Source organism: Poecilia formosa, unplaced genomic scaffold (genome assembly GCF_000485575.1).
Source record: "Poecilia formosa unplaced genomic scaffold, Poecilia_formosa-5.1.2 Scaffold311, whole genome shotgun sequence".
Lineage (NCBI taxonomy): Eukaryota > Metazoa > Chordata > Actinopteri > Cyprinodontiformes > Poeciliidae > Poecilia > Poecilia formosa.
The window spans coordinates 662,679-681,430 of record NW_006800250.1 but is presented as its reverse complement, the minus strand read 5'-3'; the positions used below and the strand labels follow the sequence as shown (position 1 = coordinate 681,430).

The 18,752-nt window shown below is 38.0% G+C and overlaps 1 protein-coding gene across 2 annotated transcripts in view; it reads left to right on the top strand.

Moving 5' to 3' along the window:
- Positions 1-18,752, top strand: part of LOC103152469 (contactin-associated protein-like 4) — a 62,194-nt gene that overhangs the window by 18,399 nt on the left and 25,043 nt on the right. For both annotated transcript variants that reach the window (XM_007572940.2, XM_007572939.2), the window contains exons 3-7: positions 2,179-2,392; positions 8,172-8,282; positions 13,181-13,374; positions 16,104-16,251; positions 17,201-17,398. In XM_007572940.2, coding sequence (XP_007573002.2) covers positions 2,179-2,392; positions 8,172-8,282; positions 13,181-13,374; positions 16,104-16,251; positions 17,201-17,398 — 865 coding nt within the window. The remainder of the gene's footprint in view (positions 1-2,178; positions 2,393-8,171; positions 8,283-13,180; positions 13,375-16,103; positions 16,252-17,200; positions 17,399-18,752) is intronic.

The following is an 18,752-nucleotide window of genomic DNA, read 5'->3' as shown; positions in this document are numbered from 1 at the left end:
CACATCTTCAGGTCCAGCATAGGAGTGATCAGCAGCAGCAGCTTTGAGTCCAATTTTCTTCAGCTGCTCCACTAAAGCCGCTAGCATGATGTTCTTCTTTAGCACAGGCCTCGGTGTGAACGTCTCCCTGCACCCAGGGCAGCTGTGGATTCCCTTCTGATCCTCTGCATCCCAGTGGGTCTTAATACACTTCATACAGTAGCTGTGTCCACAGGGAATAGCCACTGGATCCTTCAGTAGATCCATACAGATGAAACAGGAGAAGGTTTCTCTGTCCAGATGACTCTGCTCCATCGCTGCTCTCAGTCACAGTGGCTGTGTTAGTTTCACTTTCTGAATGCAGAAACTGCTTTGAGCTCTGATAAGTGCAGAGAGGCAGCTGCCAATCAGCTTCAAGCTGTGTTTAAGAGCAGAGAGGACAGGGATGGACACAGATTAACTTAATGAACGATTTACAAGGGAATCTGGTTGCCCTTTTTCATTAGTGAGGAAACAGCAGCAGCAATAAAAATGTAAAATCAGCAACCTTAGAATAGAAATTTTCCAAAAAAAGTACACATAATAATTTTGAAGACTGACAGTAAACCTATTAGAAAATGAAGAACTAATACAAGAACAATATAATGTCAATAATATGTATTTTCCAACAGTGTAGTTAAGATCTGCCCTGAGAAAATGTCAACTTCAGAAAATGATCAAATCTATTATGTAAGTGAATTTAGTGAATATTCAATGTTAATCTTATTTGATTTATATAATAAAGCATGGGAATGTGGAACATTACCTAAAAGAGATTACCTGGAAAGGATTGTGATGGAGCCTGTCAATAATTTGATTAATTTATTTTTTGTTAATTTATTAATGTTACAGATCCAAGATAATGTGAATGGTAGATCTATTGTTATTTATTTTTTGTGCTTAGACCAGGGGAGCCCAAAGTCGGTCCTGGAGGGCCGGCATCCTGCATGTTTTAGTTCTCTCCCTGGTTTAACGCACCTGCATCAAATGATGGCTCGTTAGAAGCCCTAAGAGGAATATTGACAAGCTGAAAAGGTTGTTACTACCACCAGGGAGAGAACTAAAATGTGCAGGATGCCGGATCTAGAGGACTGACTTTGGACACCCCTGGCTTAGACCCTCCTCCTTGTCAGTCAGCCTCCTGCTGTGATTAACAAGCAGAAGCAGCTGCTGTGGTTGATCTGATTGTTTGGTGAAGGAGTGAGAAGCGAAACAGCTAAATTAAGATTTATATTAAAATTTTTGTATGAAGCTAACTCGGATAATATTTTTGTTATTTCTTTAAGTAAAGTAAACTCTCTGCGAGTGATTTTTATTTTGAGTGAGTCGAAAACCTCCTCCTGAAAAGCTACTCTGGCATTTTTATTTTTGGTCCTTATTAAGAGTAGCCACAACAGACAGGGATCAGTCGTCCGTCTTCTCATTGCTCATTGTCTCCACATTTTCAGAAATTCTTCCTCAGATTTCTAAGGCAAATGCTCCTTACTGTCAAAAAAACATGAAAGCATAAGAAACCTTTTTGCATTAACTATCTACATAATATTGCTGCATGAGTGTACTAATGAAAAAGGCCATCGACGAGTAAATATAATGTGAATGCAGAGAGCATTATGTAGATGCTTTCAGACCCTCACTGTGCACAAATTGGTCCCAATTAGGGAGAAAAAATTTTCAAACTATTTAATTCTATCCTAACTTTCTGTGTTTTGACCAAATGCAAACACTTAGCATCAGGGGCAGGGTGTAGAGGGGAAAAGTGATGACAATTCTAGGGGCCCTGACCAACAGGGGGCCCTCCACAATTTAATTATTTATTTTTTGTTCATAGAAATAAAAAATAATAATAAAAAATCGGGGCCCTGTCAATTACAAAATTGATCATATTGTATTTTCAAAGATTGTTTTTAGCAGTAAAAATTTAATATTCCCACTCCCAGATCATAAAACACACATCCATATTTGTCCTGAATCCCCCACAAACTCATTCGCTCTTTTTGTTCAAGTGTGAACGACTGTCATGTAACAGATATGCGTCTCCGAGTTCCTGCGGATTTTTGTCATTAAAGTCTCTTTATGGCAGGAAAGCACTTGGTGTGACGGTGGTGAGTGAACTCCCTCTCTCCGTGCCTCAGCCTCCCACCGTCTCCTCTTTCCCCTCAGTCTGCAGAGAGCAGCCGTGCAGACGGCAGCCTGCGAGGTCTCACCAGGGTTTCAGCGAGCGACGAAGACCCTTCTGAGAGCAGCAGAGAGGGAGAGCAGATCAACGCTGCAGCTTCCCTCCACTTCATCATGGACCTGTGTACTAGCCGAGCATGGGGAACAACCACAAGTCTCGTCCTGATGCTCGTCAGCTGGTGTGTGAACATAAATGCAGGTGAGCCCAAACATCTCGGACTCTGAGCTGTTGTTTAATTTATTTCAGCCGCAGAAAATGATTTGTTCCAGGGCTTTTTCAAACTTTTTTCTTTTGTGTTGATATTGAAAATTTGGCTCTTCAAACCAACAATTAATAAGCTCTTCAGAATTTCTATATGTTGAACTTGAATCCTTTGTTTCCTGAAAGGGAAACATGAGAAATTAGTTTATTTTATTTATATATATTTTTTAGTTTTAATGCCTATTTAATTTTAAGCATTTTTTTTTTTCCTGCCAAAACATTACAGCAGTTTGGAAAAAAAAGAATGTTCAAGGATATTAACAGAGCCACAATAATTTGTCAGTCGTCAAAAACAACAGGAGCTGATGTGACCTGACTCACATTTTCTTTTACAATATGTTGATGTGCCATCTAATATTTGATTGTTGAAAAACAGGAATCTCATAAATGTGAAATGCAAATAAGAGATTATTTTAGGCACCTCTTCCAGCATATGCAGGAACATCTTTTCAAAGATGTTCCTTCCATAAATGTGAATTTGGATTTAAATTTGAAAAATTGTCCACGTGATTGAAAGCTTATTGTAAATAAACCCATAGTGATGTTTGGTTAGGACACATTTGAATGGAAAGGACAAACTCTGATTTTTAAAACATTTCTAGAGTCCGTCACGGATCCCTACTTGTTATGGATATTATTGACATTTTGGATCAATTCACCCACCTCTATTTAGAAGTAAAAAAAACATCAACAAAAAGGAGGTTGGTAGCAACATGGCGACATCTTCATGAGTTGGTCATGAAGTGTGGAAAATTTGGTCTCGACAACATGGTTTTCACACGAAGGCAGTTGATAGTTGTGTGGAGAAAGTTCTGCTTTATAGCTCAGACTAGCCACATCCAAACCCCATCTACTCAGATGAAACAGAACATGTCAGAATTATGAGGCAGGACATTCGCTTCAGAAGATGTTTTGACTTCTCACACAACTCTCTTGACAGTGGTGATGTTGTTTTCTCGCCGTCTCTGCAGTCCTTCGCTGAAACGCCAGTTCCTCTCTCGACTGATGCGGAGTCGGTGAAGTGTGTGTTCTAGTCACAAGCTAATGACGGATGATATCACAGCTTTTCTAACCTCTGTCTATATGTGGGTGTGCGTGTGAGGTGTTCTCTTGTGAGTGGAGTGTTGACATCTTCTGATAAGTGAATAGCAGTGTGTGAACACAATAAAAGGTGTTAGTTGTGTTTGTACTCATATGAGCCATGGTGTGTGTTCAGATATGAGTGACCATTTGTAGAGGATAAGAGATGTTCATAAAGTAAAAGTGGTTTAAGCTTTTCTAACATTTACCATGTCACAGCAACAAACCTCCGTGTGAATTATTAAGATTTTATATGGTTGACCAACACAACCTATTGAAATGGTTTTGTCTGCAAACTGTTGTGTTCAGGGATGTGTACAGACAGACACTAGGTGGTGGTAGAGTGCCTGTCCTTTTTCAGCTAATCAAAAAGTAGCCTTCTGAAATCTTTTGCTGTGTGTGGCCTGTATTAAATCTCACACTACTAAGGCAGCTGTCATACTTTTTTCAGACATTTTTTTTCATACTTGGGGACCTCCCCCCAAAATGTCTGTGCAGACCTCTGGTTGTGTTGCATATGAGGTATGTGTTTTTCTGATTTTATTTATTCTCATCTAATGAAAGAGCAGCGCCTCGTATGGCTTTAGTTTCAGGGACCTGTCTACCCGTTTGTTATGTTGTTTGTTTATCTTTGAGCTGCACTAATGCAAATGTTGTATGATGTCAATAAAGTCTTATTCTGGTTTACATTGGGATTATTTAGATAAACTCTGTCAGATATTTAGACGGTAACTTAAATGTTAAAAGGTTAAAAGGTAACTTAATATTTTCATCTGGTAATATCGGCCTGCCTGTGTTGGACCTTTGGTTAGGTCTAAGGTACAGGCTGGGACATAACCTACATTCATCAATGGTTAAGGGTGACCAAGAAATGGTGAATTTAGCTTTAAAATGTTTATGTCGGTCATTGGAGACCTAAAATTTGAAAAATAGTTGACATCTCTGGTTCTTATAAGTTCTTTCTTCTTCGCAGGTTAATGATTCACACAATGGATAGCTGTCCTGGTAGCGTGTTCTCCCACTTGATACATTTGCAGTTTGTCATATTGTTTCCATTATCAGTCTACAGAACTCTGTGAGTTGTTCAAAGCTTAGTTCATAACCTAAACCTGTTAGCTGCAATTGAAGTCTGTAAAGGGTATTGGAATAAAAGGGAGCTGAATTATTAGGCTGCCATACCTCTGTAAGGAAAATTACACTGAAGATTTTTATTGTGATATGATGAAATATCAAGTGATAAAAGATTGTTAACATGTCAGAAAGTGCCACGTCATGATGGGCAGACTTCTTTTGTTGGCTGAGGTTGAATAGCGGGTTTTAGATGCCATTGTGTGCTTTTGTAAGCACTTTGCAGATAGAGAGAATTTGAGTGCGATGTTGTGAAATTGTCAGATAAAACCTCGCAATTGTCAACAAAAGCATGATAGAAGCTTTCAATTAAATTTAACAAAAACAAAAAGTAGTTTACAGTAAATTCCTTCCAAAATTGTCATTTTTTCCCCCCAGGAAAAACAAAACTGTGCAAAACAAATCTTGTCTGTAACAAAACCGAAACCTACCACATGGCTTCTTATTATAGCTGGTACACAGGCAGGGGCTGATAGGTCCTGCATTTCTGTCTGCAAAGCCACACAGCCTTCAATGTGAAGATGATGAATGTTTTATGAGACACGGGAGCTTGAGGTGGCACTGGCAGAGATAAAAAGTTGGAAGAAGCTAAATAGAGGCTCTGATTTTGCTTTCAGTGTCATTTGTAAAGATTTGTGTTCAGACAGGTTAAGCTGCTGAAGTCAAGGCAATCTAAGCGTAGCTGGGAGGATGAACTAGCTTCAATCAGGAAGGAGTCTGGAGTTACTTGCTAAACGTTAATGAGGTGCATTTCAAGAAAAGAAGTCTGGTTCATTGTTTTGGGCAAACTTTCCCAATGCTTAAAGGTTGCCACAGTCATCACTCAGTTCTATATGAGTAAAAACACAACTGGGGTATCCAGTTTTCACACCATTCAGGGAGGAAGGTCCTGTTTCCAGAAACAAACGTTTCTTTGTACCAAGATGGGTTGAGAGCTCATTCGGCAACGAGGACATTTTTACGTCAAAGCAAGATAAAAGCCAGATTGTATATTTAAAATAAAGACAAAGATCTTCCTTTTTGGAGATAAAGTTGAAGTGTTTTGATCAGAAGACAGTTACTACGTTTGGAGGGAAAAAATGAGCAAATCTAAGAACATCTTTTCCATTTCTGCAGTAGGACCATGTTGTAAGGGTATTTTGTTGCAACAGAGACTGGGGCATATAGAGGAATAGAGGAATGAACAATACTGTGTGTGAAAATATTGAAGGAATATCTTGATTTTGCACACAGTGTGTAAATATCTGTCTTCAAAACAAGAAAAACATGATGCAGTCTATGAATGGAAATTGATCCCCCCCAAAAAAATTATTATTATTTTTTGTAAATAGTGCAACTGTTTTCTCTGATTCTCTGAGCTGGAATTAGATCAGGTCATCCTGAATGCAGTTCAAGTGTCATTAGTCTCCAGGCCTTCAGCTGACGCTGAACATCACAGAGCAAAAGCTGAATAAAAGCTGCATCCCAACAATTTGGGATGCAGCAGAGATGGTATCTGACAGGTGATTTAATGAGTCTCCCAATGAGTCAGACAACGGAAAACATGAGCGAAAACCTGCAGTCTGAGCAGATTGTTACTGAAACCTTCCCAAACCCAAACTCCTACAAAGATGTTTAGTTCAAAGGAAATATTGTGAGATGTCTAAAACTATTGTAGCGACACGATTATGTCAGCTTTTGTTATGAACTACCTTCACTGTCCTTGAAAGGTAGAGACGGAAAACAATGAATAAGCTATGAACCTTTAAGTTCAAATATCTAAACTATGAAATAACAAAACAGAATGTAGTCTTTAAAAACAGTGATAACAGGGCTGCATTAGCAATGCTTATCATAAGTGCCTAGGTATGTGAATCAATCCTCTAAGGTTTTATGAATAAAATACATGAAACCCCTATCACATATTTTTTTGACAAAGATGTGCTTCCTATCAAAATTTTCTTATGGACCTGATACAGAACATCTATTTTAAATTCCAGATAATCTAATCTGTCGCAAATTATTTCTGCTACAGCCATTTACAATAAAGACGAATACATATGCGACATATGTGGCGTTGTAATTGAGTTTCCCTAAGTACTACTCAAATGATTCCTATAAAATGGCTGAACATTAAAAAAGGCAAACGTTTCCGCAATTGGGCAGACTGAGGAACCGTCGACTGAGGGTACCGGCCCTTGAGGACCGACTTTGGGCACCCCTGGTCTAGTGTTTTGGGTTTTTTTACACAATGGACACAAAGTGTGAGATGAGTCACCAATAAGAAAGCCTGTCCCAACCCATAGTGCTGCCCTTTTCTACTCAGTAATGTTCCTTACTTAGGCCTGCTAGCTAGAGAGCATATTTATCTGGAGGTTGAAGACGAGGCTTTGGCATGCTAATTCATGGCGGTGTACCAGGATGGCATAGGGGAAATGGGCTATGTCCCAGTTCAGCGGCTAAGTTCTTCATCGAGCTCGAAGACCGGAGTTGTGTGGCTGTGACTTGGGACGGTGTAGCCTTTGGATTTATTCCTGACCTTACATGACGTTTGTCCTGTTGCCTAACATGGAGGGCTAGAAGTCTCATCTCACTGGAGGATAAGGAGCCAGAGCCGGTCTTTAAGATGAGCAGTACCCGCTAGAAATAGCTACCTTTATAAACAGTTTGAGTTAGTATGTAAATAAAGTGTTAGTTGGATAGAACACACATTCTAAAAAGTGACAAAACAAAGGTGGGTGTCTTTCCCCTTTTCGCTCAAGAACTTAAGAGGTGCAAAATGTCAGTAAGATTCTCACTACTTCAGCAGGTGAGGTTTGAGCTTTCTCTCCCGGCCGCAGCAGGGCGTCTCCGTTTGCTGTTGCTGTAGGGTGAATGTTAAACCAGCAGAAACTATGGGAATGTGCAGCTGGGTTAGTGAAGGAAAGTTTGGAAAGCAGGTAAAAGAGCAATGACTGGAGTCTCACATATAAACCTCTGTCTTGCATGCACACTTCACGAGTTGCCAGATAATTTCTGAAACACAAATGAAGTAAAATTTCAGTTCTAGATTATCTTGAGTTTATCCCCTCTGGATTTTTGCCTTATTAAATCACCCTGTTGTCAAGTTAGTGCCTTTGTGACAAAGAATTCATGCTCTCTATTTTTGCATCACATCTTCAGAATTGATTCTATATTTCTAAAATTCGCCACCACACCGAGGGGTCATGACCTTTACTAAAGAAAGTAGAGTGAATGTGCTGTGGCGTACATGAGACGTGGATTCTTTTATTCAAGTTCACCAAGTTCTTGAAAGAAACTGATATGTTCTGATATTTTTGATTCATAAAGAATCATGCTTCCAACATCCCAGATTTGTGTCGTCCACTGAACACTGTGAGCTGAACACGTGTGAGCTCGGAGTCGTGCTGTGACTTTTGAGAAATAGTATTCAAATTTAACGACTATCCAGAATGTCACCAATGAAACTCTGTGATTTTGTCAAACATTTTCTTATGTTTATGTTTTTGTTTTTTTTTGTGATTCTCAGAAACGTGTCACAGGCCGCTGGTATCGAGTTTATCACCGTCGTCATTCAGAAGCTCCTCGCAGCTGTCCAGCAGTCATGGGCCGGGTTTTGCTAAATTAAACCGAAGAGAAGGTGAGTGACATCACTGCAGCCATTGTACTGTAAATTATATCACGGTGTGGTTATTAGCTATTAGCGCTTTAGCGGAAGTATGCCCACCAATGATGGCTAATCTATCACATCGTAATGTAGAGCCTCACTGGACAAACAACTCTCATACCTAAAAGGTTAACCTAATGGTGCGTTCACACCAAACGCGTTTGACACTTCAAGTTTGACGAGTGTGCACTTTGAATGCAGATGCTTGGCATTCTACATCCAGCGTTTTGCGCGTCTGGTTTACGTCCAAACTCTATGCGGAGGCGCGTCAGGTCTTGACATGTCAAATGCTCCAAACGGTTCAAATCTTGCTGCACTAGGCGCTCAAAACATGCCTCAATGTCCCTCAATGCGCCTCCACATAGACTTTGAATGTAAACCAGATGCGCCTGACACTCAAAACATGTATGGTGTGAACGCACCATAACATGATTTTGGTCTGTAGAACAATGCCGGACTACGCAGGGAAAACGTAGGTCGAACATGCAGACAGACAGGGAGCAACCTTTTATGCACATAAATGTGCAGCTAACATAATTCCTGACAGACCTTTGGAGGTTTTTTTGAACCGAGTCTACCTGACTGTCAGGTTTGAAGGCATCCTAAAATTTTTGTTATGTCAACAAAAGTAGAAACTTTGAATGTACTTTTAGATCAATTCAAATACTAAGTTCAAGTAAGTTCAAGTACTTGAAATCCAAGTACTAACTCCTTTCCAAAATGACTTTTCAACACTTTCACAGATGCAGCAAAAGGATAAAATTTTGCCAGTAGTTTAGAAGCGACGTACCAATAATGCTACACAAACTCAGGATGTAAATCACTGTAAATTTTTCACTTGTGCTGTTTAAAGCCGTGCATATAAATTACTGACACAACTCAGTGGGTTGCTGTCCTCAAGCCAACCTCATACTCCTCCGCTCTGTAGGGTGCTGACATCTCGCACTGTGCTGAAAGGGAACGTGCTGAGATTAAACATAGTTTAGGCTTAGCTCGACATCATAATACCAAAATGATCACAAAGAATTTTTTCTTTCTGTTTAAGAGGAAACAGACAAACCCTCAGATATGTGCTGAGCAAAATAAGCCTCCCACCCACTCGTAGTCCTGTTGTCACATGTAACATTTAGGAGTTTCATTATCAATAAATAATTGCTGCCTATTGCATCCTTCACTACACAAGCTCTTTTAAATTCCCAGTGTGTTTGCAGTGGTTGTGCAGAGAATCCGCCTGCTGTTTCTGCTCCACTGACCATGACACGTCGCACCATGTGATGAGCTTCACTTGGATTTAAATTAGCCAACTCTTCTTGATTTTGATTAGAGGTGGGTGGGGGGGCGGGTATTTATGCATTTATGCTGCGGTTTATGTTTGGAAAACTGATAAATAATACACTAGACATGTTTTTGCTGATTCAATTTAGAACACCAACAAAGGCGCTCTGAAGCCTCTGTATACTTTATCATTGGGATTGATAAAGTATACGATGTGTGTTACAAAGAAATAAGCTAGTTGGTGTTGTTGGAGTTGTTGTTTATTTATTGCCTGGTGATTTACCAGTTAATCTGGAAACAAAATAAACCAAAATTGCAATGCTTAGTATCGCATAATATTCAAATAATCACAAACTTAAATCACAGATTTAGACCTTTAAAGTAAACCACATGAGCATATCACCACCGAAGTTATGCTAGATGTGTCTAACACAAATTAGAAGCTCTTATACTATACAATACATTAGCATTATACCATAACTGTGCAGTAAAAAAGAGCTAGCATTGAGACCGTGAGATCACTAAAATTTTCATTAGCTTAAAGCTAATCTGCTAAAACACTCATCTAGTACAAAATACACCTTTCTCAGTAGTTTATCACATTCAAACTCAATTCATGTTAAAGAACTTTTGCTTGCGTCCTCTAATGACGACATAAACTACTTCCGGTCTGCCATCAACTCGCTTCTGGTATTCAGTCACTTCTACCAATGTAAATAAACTAACGGACTGAACAATCTTGAAAATATCCTTAGTGGAAGTAGTAGTGTTAATTTTTATTGGATGTTTCCCTGGCATAGAACTGGACACAATGGAGAGTCTTTTAATTTTAGTAGGGTTGAGGTAAGAACCATTTCAGTAGCCTAATCTTAGCCTGTTTCATTCCAAATCCAGTTTTCCGTGTTGGGTTAGTATCCTGTTGGATCACTCAACTGTCCCAAGGTCTCAGCTACATTACTGTGGATTTATGGCATTAAAAGAACTTGGAGGAGTTAACTTTGACATGAAGGAGCTTTCTTTTTGTCACATAAGCCAAATTTTTATTTGTAAAAGCAATTAGAAGGGTAGGACAATCACAGGGTGAATACCTTTTACAGACAACACTTCTTATTTTGAAGATTAGTTGGCTCTTCAAATATGAAGAGCAACATTTTTTTTCCTTTCGAAATAGTCATTTTGCGATGTCAATTTCATTCTAGAGTACAATAGGAACTGAGCTACAGGCAATTTACGATAGCCTTGGTCTTCCTTGAAACATGACTGTCCTTGGAGTAATGGCAAGCTTTCAAAGAGTCAATATCATTGATCGATGTTGCTGTGTCTGCTTCAGCGCTAACAATCATCAAAACCAAATAGTGGACCACTAGGATCAACTGGGTAGAGACACGCTAACAGCCATCAACCAATCTATTACATAGTGGACCACTGGGTTGAGACGAATGGAAGTAAACAAAGTTACTCTTAGAAAGATGTTTACTTTAAGAGGTAATTAAGTAGTAAGACTTGATTACATGTTTGTGTCTACATGAGCAGGAACTCTGTCATGCCAGTTAAAAGAGTTTTAAATGTAGTTGCTGACGTACAATTGAGTGTTATCAGGTTAACCCAACACTAACAGGCATAATTGTCTACAACAAATGAAGTTTTCTTTCAGCACCAGCCAGCTTCTGGTTCCTTTGGTAATTTGCTCACAGATTTTATTTGCAAATTCTTTTAATCCCAGATTTTTCATTCAACACAAACAAGGACTGATGAAATGAAATAAAAGGAAAATCCAATAAACTAAAGCAAAGTCGTATGTTGTTCTCCATACAGTTTTGTTTTTGTTGCTGTTTAAAATGCTGAACTTTTGACCTCTGATGTATTATTTACAACTAACATAATTCATCACTAACTGTAACTATACAGTGCATTATATTGACATATTTTAATATTACGTTATTTCGCCAAGTTAACATTCAATGAAAAGATTCCATTTCAAAGAGTCTGCCACAACATGAAACATCACAGCTGTGAAATGATACAATAAACATTCCCAGGAGTGAGGTTTGAAACACAACATTGATCATCCCTATTTGTATGCCACTGGCTGAAATATGTTTTCATATGCCTCAGTAACTTCCATTCAAACATGAAGCAGTGAAAATTGTTTTGAAACATTAAAAAAAAAAACATAAATAATCTTTATAGTAAAAACTACTGAATATTTAACTTGACATTATTCAGATGTACAAATGCAACTGAAGTGGAAAAATATCTTTAAAATGTATTGTTTCAGTGTATTTCTAGGACAAGGGTCTCTGCAACCTTAGAAACCTAAAGAGCCTTTTTGCTCACAGGACAACCAAATAAAATGTTTAAAAGTGTAACATGACTTTTTGAAAAAAGAGCACTTTTTCACCCAAATACCTCCTTTAGGAAATTTCTTATCATTTTTAAACAGCTAGCGTTTTGCTTTCATTTCTAGGATTTAAAATAAAGATGAACATAAAAGAGATTTCAACCTAATGACAATGAAAACAGATTGGTGCTGGTACTTTAAATGTTATTCTTTGTATAAAATTCAATAAAAACATTGCAGGGAATTTTTGAAAAACAGATAATTAAAAACCCATATTTGTTATTATGTCTATATCAGATATAGACATAATAACATATTGAAAACATGAACTGAGTCCTTTTAATTTTTAGCCAAAGTTATTAAAGGGGCAGTATTATGTAAAATGTACTTTTTTTCTAGCTTTGCAACATATGATAATGTTATTCCTTCATCAAAAACATACCTGCTGTGTTGCCTCATTGGTGACGTGTGTCTGGGATCCTTTAATCTCCGTGGCAACCATTCAGCTCTCCAAAACACCTGGGTGGACGTAGGTCCGCCTTTGAGATGAAACTGCTCTTCAGAGTTACATTTTCTGAGCTTCCGCCTTACACAGCACCCCTCTCTCATAGCTCCACTCCTTTGCTCCTTCAGACTAGCCAGCAGCAATTAGCAAACACCTGGTGGAGCTGTGCATCTGCTGAGCTCATTATGGGAGCTACTTCTCAGTGCAACTCTGGTAAAAACACCGAAGGGTTAATAGTGGAGCCGTTGTGATGACTTCCTGAAGACAGGTTCAGAAAGAGACGGAGGCCTAACTTCAAGGCATTAAACTGCAAAGTAAAATTTCTCTTAAGTCATATTTCATATATATACAGAATTTTTATAATAGCTGAGGGTAACATAGATACTTGACTGTGCTAAATGACACTATGTGATTGGAAAACATGTAGTACTGCACCTTTAAAGATACTTTTGTTGTTTCATTTTCTGCCTTTCACCTTTGATTAGCCACACGCATTATTTAGTATTCAGAAAGTTCACAAAGCAGTTCCACCCCAATACAATTAGTAGGAGAATCTCAGCACTTCAAAGATCTGTCCTTCACCAATATGCAGCCGACAATGTTCATGCAGAGGAAACAATAGTAAACATGTACATGGCCAGGACAAACGTTTTCAGCTTTTACCACCTCATCTTCACTCATTATGTTGAGAAATAACAGTTTTTTCTCACTTCCTTAGATAGATTCTTCCCTCTCTTGTTTCTGCTGCAGGTGCTGGAGGCTGGTCTCCTCTCAATTCAGACAAATATCAGTGGTTGGAGGTCGACCTGGGTGGGCGGACGCACATCACATCTGTTGCTACGCAAGGTCGCTATGGGAGCTCTGACTGGCAAACGGCCTACCAGCTGATTTTCAGCGACACGGGACACAACTGGAGACAGTACCGATGGGAAGGACACATAGGGGTGAGTTTATTGTTGTAAAGCATTGTTTCTCAAAGCTTTTCAGGCTGAGGAACACTTAACTCATTTAACAAACACCCATGGACCACCTAGCTTGAAATTGCCCCCGAGATAACACAATATCTTAATATATCCACCTGAAATGAAAATATTAGCCTTTTAACACACTTACTGTCACGAACATGTCTACACAGAGCATTTTGAGTTATTTACAGATTTTGAAAGTGTCGATTCTAAGCTTTCCAATGACGTCAACCACATGGAAATAATAATAATAAAAAAGTTGTTCTTTACAACCAAGTGTTCTGTGCATTAATAACATTTAGGCCTATTTGTCATTTAGAAGCACAGTTAAAGATAAATAGACTTGAGTTGCTGTGGAAGAAACAAAAAAAATATTCTTCTGCACCATTAAACATAAAAAATATACACTTATTTATTATTTGTATTTGATTCATTTAATCATTTTTAAATTAATAATAATAACAACTGTTTTTGACGTGTGAGCAGAGCATCATAAGCAAGCAAAAAGTCATAAAAAAAACAAAGAGCCGTTCCGAAGAATCAAATCGCTGGTGAACGACACGTCAACACTCTCAGCTGCTATGACTTGGCTTCCTCTCATATAAGTAGTTTATTGTTTTCTTTCTACCAGTATCTTCAGTTTTTCTTTTGAGTAACCGAGTCTTAAGCCATTTATTCATTATTAATTTTAAACACAACCAAACGGTCGTTTATATGCAGTACCCTGCAGACCATTAGGGGGCGCCTGGGGACCACAGTTTGAGAAAGATTGGTCTTTCTCAAATCACAGTCTTTCACTACTATTCTAACAGCTACAATAATTGTTAGTGTTTGGAAAAAAATACATTTGCAACTGGGACTAAACTTTTTTTTTTAAATCACCGATGATATGGGTAATTTTCAAAAATGCTAATTAATTTTACATTAGAAAATTATGATGGAAAAAAATTAAATGAAAAAAAGTAAAACCAATATATTGTCTTGCAGTGTTCTACAATGAAATTGCAATTTCATGTTTCACTAATAAGATGGAACATTTTAATTTTAATTATTGATTAAATGTAAAGAAAGTAATCATGCATAAGCTAGTTTTTGTCTCTGCTGCAGTTGGATGACAGCAGAAAAAGAACAAACCAAAACAACTGCTGTAGGAACTTTACAGTAAAGACGTGTCAAAAATCAGGTCACGATGGAGTTGATTCTGCACAGGATTTGGTAGAAGTAAGTGAATGAGCAAACTGCCAGATTCCTGTGGGGTCCATGTCTCTATACCAGTGGCAGTCCCAGCCTGTTTGTTGCCCTGGGCGAACCACCGCTGAATTAACTTTGTACCATAGACTATGAAAGATGAGCTCAATACTTACGTGTGCTGGCGACTGCATGAGAGGAACAGGGACAGCTGACAATCTCTCCTGCAGCATATTGATATAAATCCACGGGGTGCCTTAAAACAACTGAAGCGCCACATATTAGTTTGCAAAATTTATCACGACTTTCAGGGTTTGGCGTTGCCCGCTGAGCTGCTCGTCTGTCATAACTCCTGTAAGACTTCCTTTTAAGCTCAGTAAGGCTGCATTTCTCTGACTCGCTGCTCTTCTCACATCCTTTCCACTTCCCATTGCCTATGAAGGAGCGTGAGAGCTGAAGACGGGGATTACAGTTGTTCCATGTGTTTCTGAATTTAAGCTTTCTGGTAGTACATGAGATATTTCACTGTAGGAAAGAGGAACATGCAGACCAGTTTTACCAGCATAACTACCAGAGAAAAGCAAACATAATGTGCCAACCAGCTGAACACTGGTGTGTTTTGTAAGTGACTGAAAGTGTAAAAAGCGGAATTTACATAATACTATTTTTGTTGACCTTTGGAGGTTCATTGCTCAGAGTACTATGTGGTTGAAGTTTGGGACTGGAGGAGTCCTTTTAATGTACATGAATTAGTAGAACCAGGTGTAACACAAGCATGAAAAGCATGAAATGCAATTTTATGCAAAAACAAATGAATTCTCTCTGATAGTATTGTTTTAGAAGTGTTAATAGGCTGTATGATGTGTTTTCCAGGTACACAGTGCCATTTTATAGCACAATCAATAACTATGTTACCTTCAGTTTTAAGTCAAATATGACTTAAAAGAAAACTGACGTGGTCATGTAACATCTTGAAATTGGGCTCCTGTCGCTTTAAGAAACTCCTGCTGTTTTCTGAGACACAAGCAGATCATTTCTTTTCAATACAGTATGCATTTCTTTAATTAAAAAGGTACAACGGCATTTAATTTCCCTTTGGGATCAATACAGTATTTTTGAATTTGATTGAATATTGGAAGTATGAAACATAATTACATTACATCAAAAATAATGGTGAATCATATTCACATAAATAAATAAATAAATAAATAAATAAATAAATAAATAAATAATTAAAAGCTCAAGTGAAAAGCTAGAACTGCAAGCACTAATGAAAGGATTCCAAGCCTTCCCAACTTTGGCCCTGCAATCAGGTGGTAACTTCTTAATATTAATAATGCATTAATTAATAGGGATTTTTCTTAGGATGCAAGGTCACCTTACATCATTTACTAACTATATATTAGCATAATATGTAGTTAGTAATGTCCTACATCACATTATTAGTTTTTTTTTGCTGTGTTGCTGTCGTCTATATGTTGTGATATTAAAAGATCTTTCTCTGTGCTGCTGTTTTACAGGCCTTTCCTGGGAACAGTAATGCAGACACTGTGGTCCAGCACAACCTCCAGCACCCTGTGGTCGCTCGCTTCGTCCGCGTCGTTCCTCTCCACTGGAATCCAAGCGGTCGGATTGGACTCAGGCTGGAGGCCTACGGATGTCCTTACAGTCAGTTTCCGTTCCTTTTAGTTCTTTTTTTTTTTAAAGTTACTTTTAGACATCTCGCTCATTCACAAAATTCTTAAGCAGGCTATAGATGTTACTTTCATTCTTATTTACTTACTATACTTTGCCCCATTTGTATTTAATACAGTTAATAAATTGGAATGTATACTTTACGTTTGAACATTTTTAGTATTCATAATTGAGAACAAAATTCTCACTGTGGATTTAAAAATTATTTCCCATTTCCCTGAAGGTGTAGACAATATGAAGTCAGTGATAAACTTGTGTTATCAAAGATAAAAGTTCAGTTTGTTACTTATTCAGAAATTCAACATTGGTTTAATCTCTTTCTACGATATTTTTAATGATTGTATTTCTAATTAAGTAAACATTAAACTTGATCAATTTTCAGAATAGTAAATCAGCTATTTGTGTTTTTTGCATGCTGGATTGAATGTTAAAACTCTTGTTTTTTAGATTTGTTAGTGAATATTAAAATGTATATGATAATTAATAAATGTTCATGTTGTAAAATCTTAGGAAAGTTATTAGAGATTTGAAACTTAAATCAAATTTGTAAGGTTTGTTGGTGAAGTCAAGACGTTTTGACTTCGAGATGGCGAGCTCTGCAAAAAAATACACACAATGCTGCGAATTTTGTTCATGTATTTCTCAAAAAAGACAAAAAAAAGAAAAAAATGTGCACAAAACTTTGTCAGTATTCCACTAATGTTGAAAGACTCAGTTTTGTGAAATAAACCAATTTCAATATGGCCAAAAAAACCCACCTCCGCCTACCGCCAAGACTTTTTAATCAAAAAACAAGAGTTTTGTTTTTTATTTTCAAAATTTCCCCACTTTCATTAAGCAAATTTATTTTCAAACTGTCAAATCACACATTTATGTGGTCAATGGAGACACAGCAGCTACTGTTGTGATCGTCCCTTTTCAGATTCTGACACGGTGAGCTTCGACGGCGACAGCAGCCTTATTTTCAGTCTAAGACCAAAACAGACGTCCACCAACACCATCCGTCTGACATTTAAAACCACGAGGAACTCTGGCTTTCTGCTTGACGCTGAAGGACAGAATGAGCTCGGCCTCACTTTGGAGTTACAGGACGGACAACTTCTGCTGATCCTCAGAAAAGGTACGACTCCGACACCTCGATGGTTAAAGTCTTCAACAGTTGTGTGTCCCAGCAGGTACCTTTTCTTTTGCCGTTTTGTTTGGTTCCATTGCCAATCAAATAACAATTACAGCCTGATGAGAAAAGTATTAAGAGTTTTCTAATTTTTAAATAATTGGAGGGTTGGCTGGTTTGTGATCTATCAATTTCCTCCCTTCTTGCAAATGCAGACACTGCAGGTCTACCTCAGGAAACCATCTGTGAGTGGGTTTAATTGCTCAGTCCCTCCCTTTCTAATTCCAATTTATTGACTTTAAAAATCACATCACAGGCAATATCTGGCTCATTTGCACCTTTGTCTGCATTAGATTTGCATTAGTTAGTGCAGGTTTTGCTTCAGCTAACCCATTAAGGTCACTCATGTAGCCTCAGCAGCCTTCAGAGGCTCTTCGAGAAGTCCCTTCGTTCCACTCTGTTTGCCCGGAGCTGTCCAGGATGCTGGAATAAATACCCAGACTCATTTTGGATGTAAAATACAATCCAGTGGATGCATTAATGTACATTTATCAAAATGCCTCTGCATTTATCAGAGGCTCACATACGCATATTTGGGTTTTTATTTTGACACTGTGATTAGTACGGTTGATGAGAAATATTTGTATTTTTGTTGGATGTTCACTTCATAGCACAAATAAATCAAAACATTTCAAAACTGCTAAATAATAAAAAACACAATGTCACTCACAATAGTGACATTGTTACATTTTATTTAGCATCTTCGATCTTTTATGTTTCATTAGAACCAGATAATCAGATGAAAATATGAAAAAACAACACAAAAGAATCTCTCCTACTAAAACAAAAAGCTAAAGTTCATGACTCATTCGAGTTGTTACTGAATGGTAGACTCAACGGGGTTTTCAGGAAAGTGTTGTCCGCTCGCCACAGAGATGTAAATATGTTGCTTTGCTTTTATCTGCACAGCAACATTCTCATGTCGAAAAGGCCCACCTGTGTTTGAGTTGATGGTCCAGAGCCGAGCCTTTTGGCTGTGGAGAGCATCAATTATTTCTGCAGAGTATAAAGTCTCTCTAGGCTTTTGATGTAGGCATAGTTTCTTTCTGGGGGGAGCACTGAGCAGCACGTTGAAAAATAACAGAAATAATTACTTTAACAACAATCCAGTAGCATTAACATTAGTCCTTTGACAAAAAGGAGGTTTGATTTGAGCAAATTATAGCCCAATTAAGTAAATACCAGGTACAAAGTGTGTCAAGTTTTTTGCTCTTCTTAAGCCACCGTTTGCCCAAACTTGACAAGGCATGCTTCCTCCAAAGAAATGCAGAGCTACTCATCTCAGTGACATTTTTTTTAA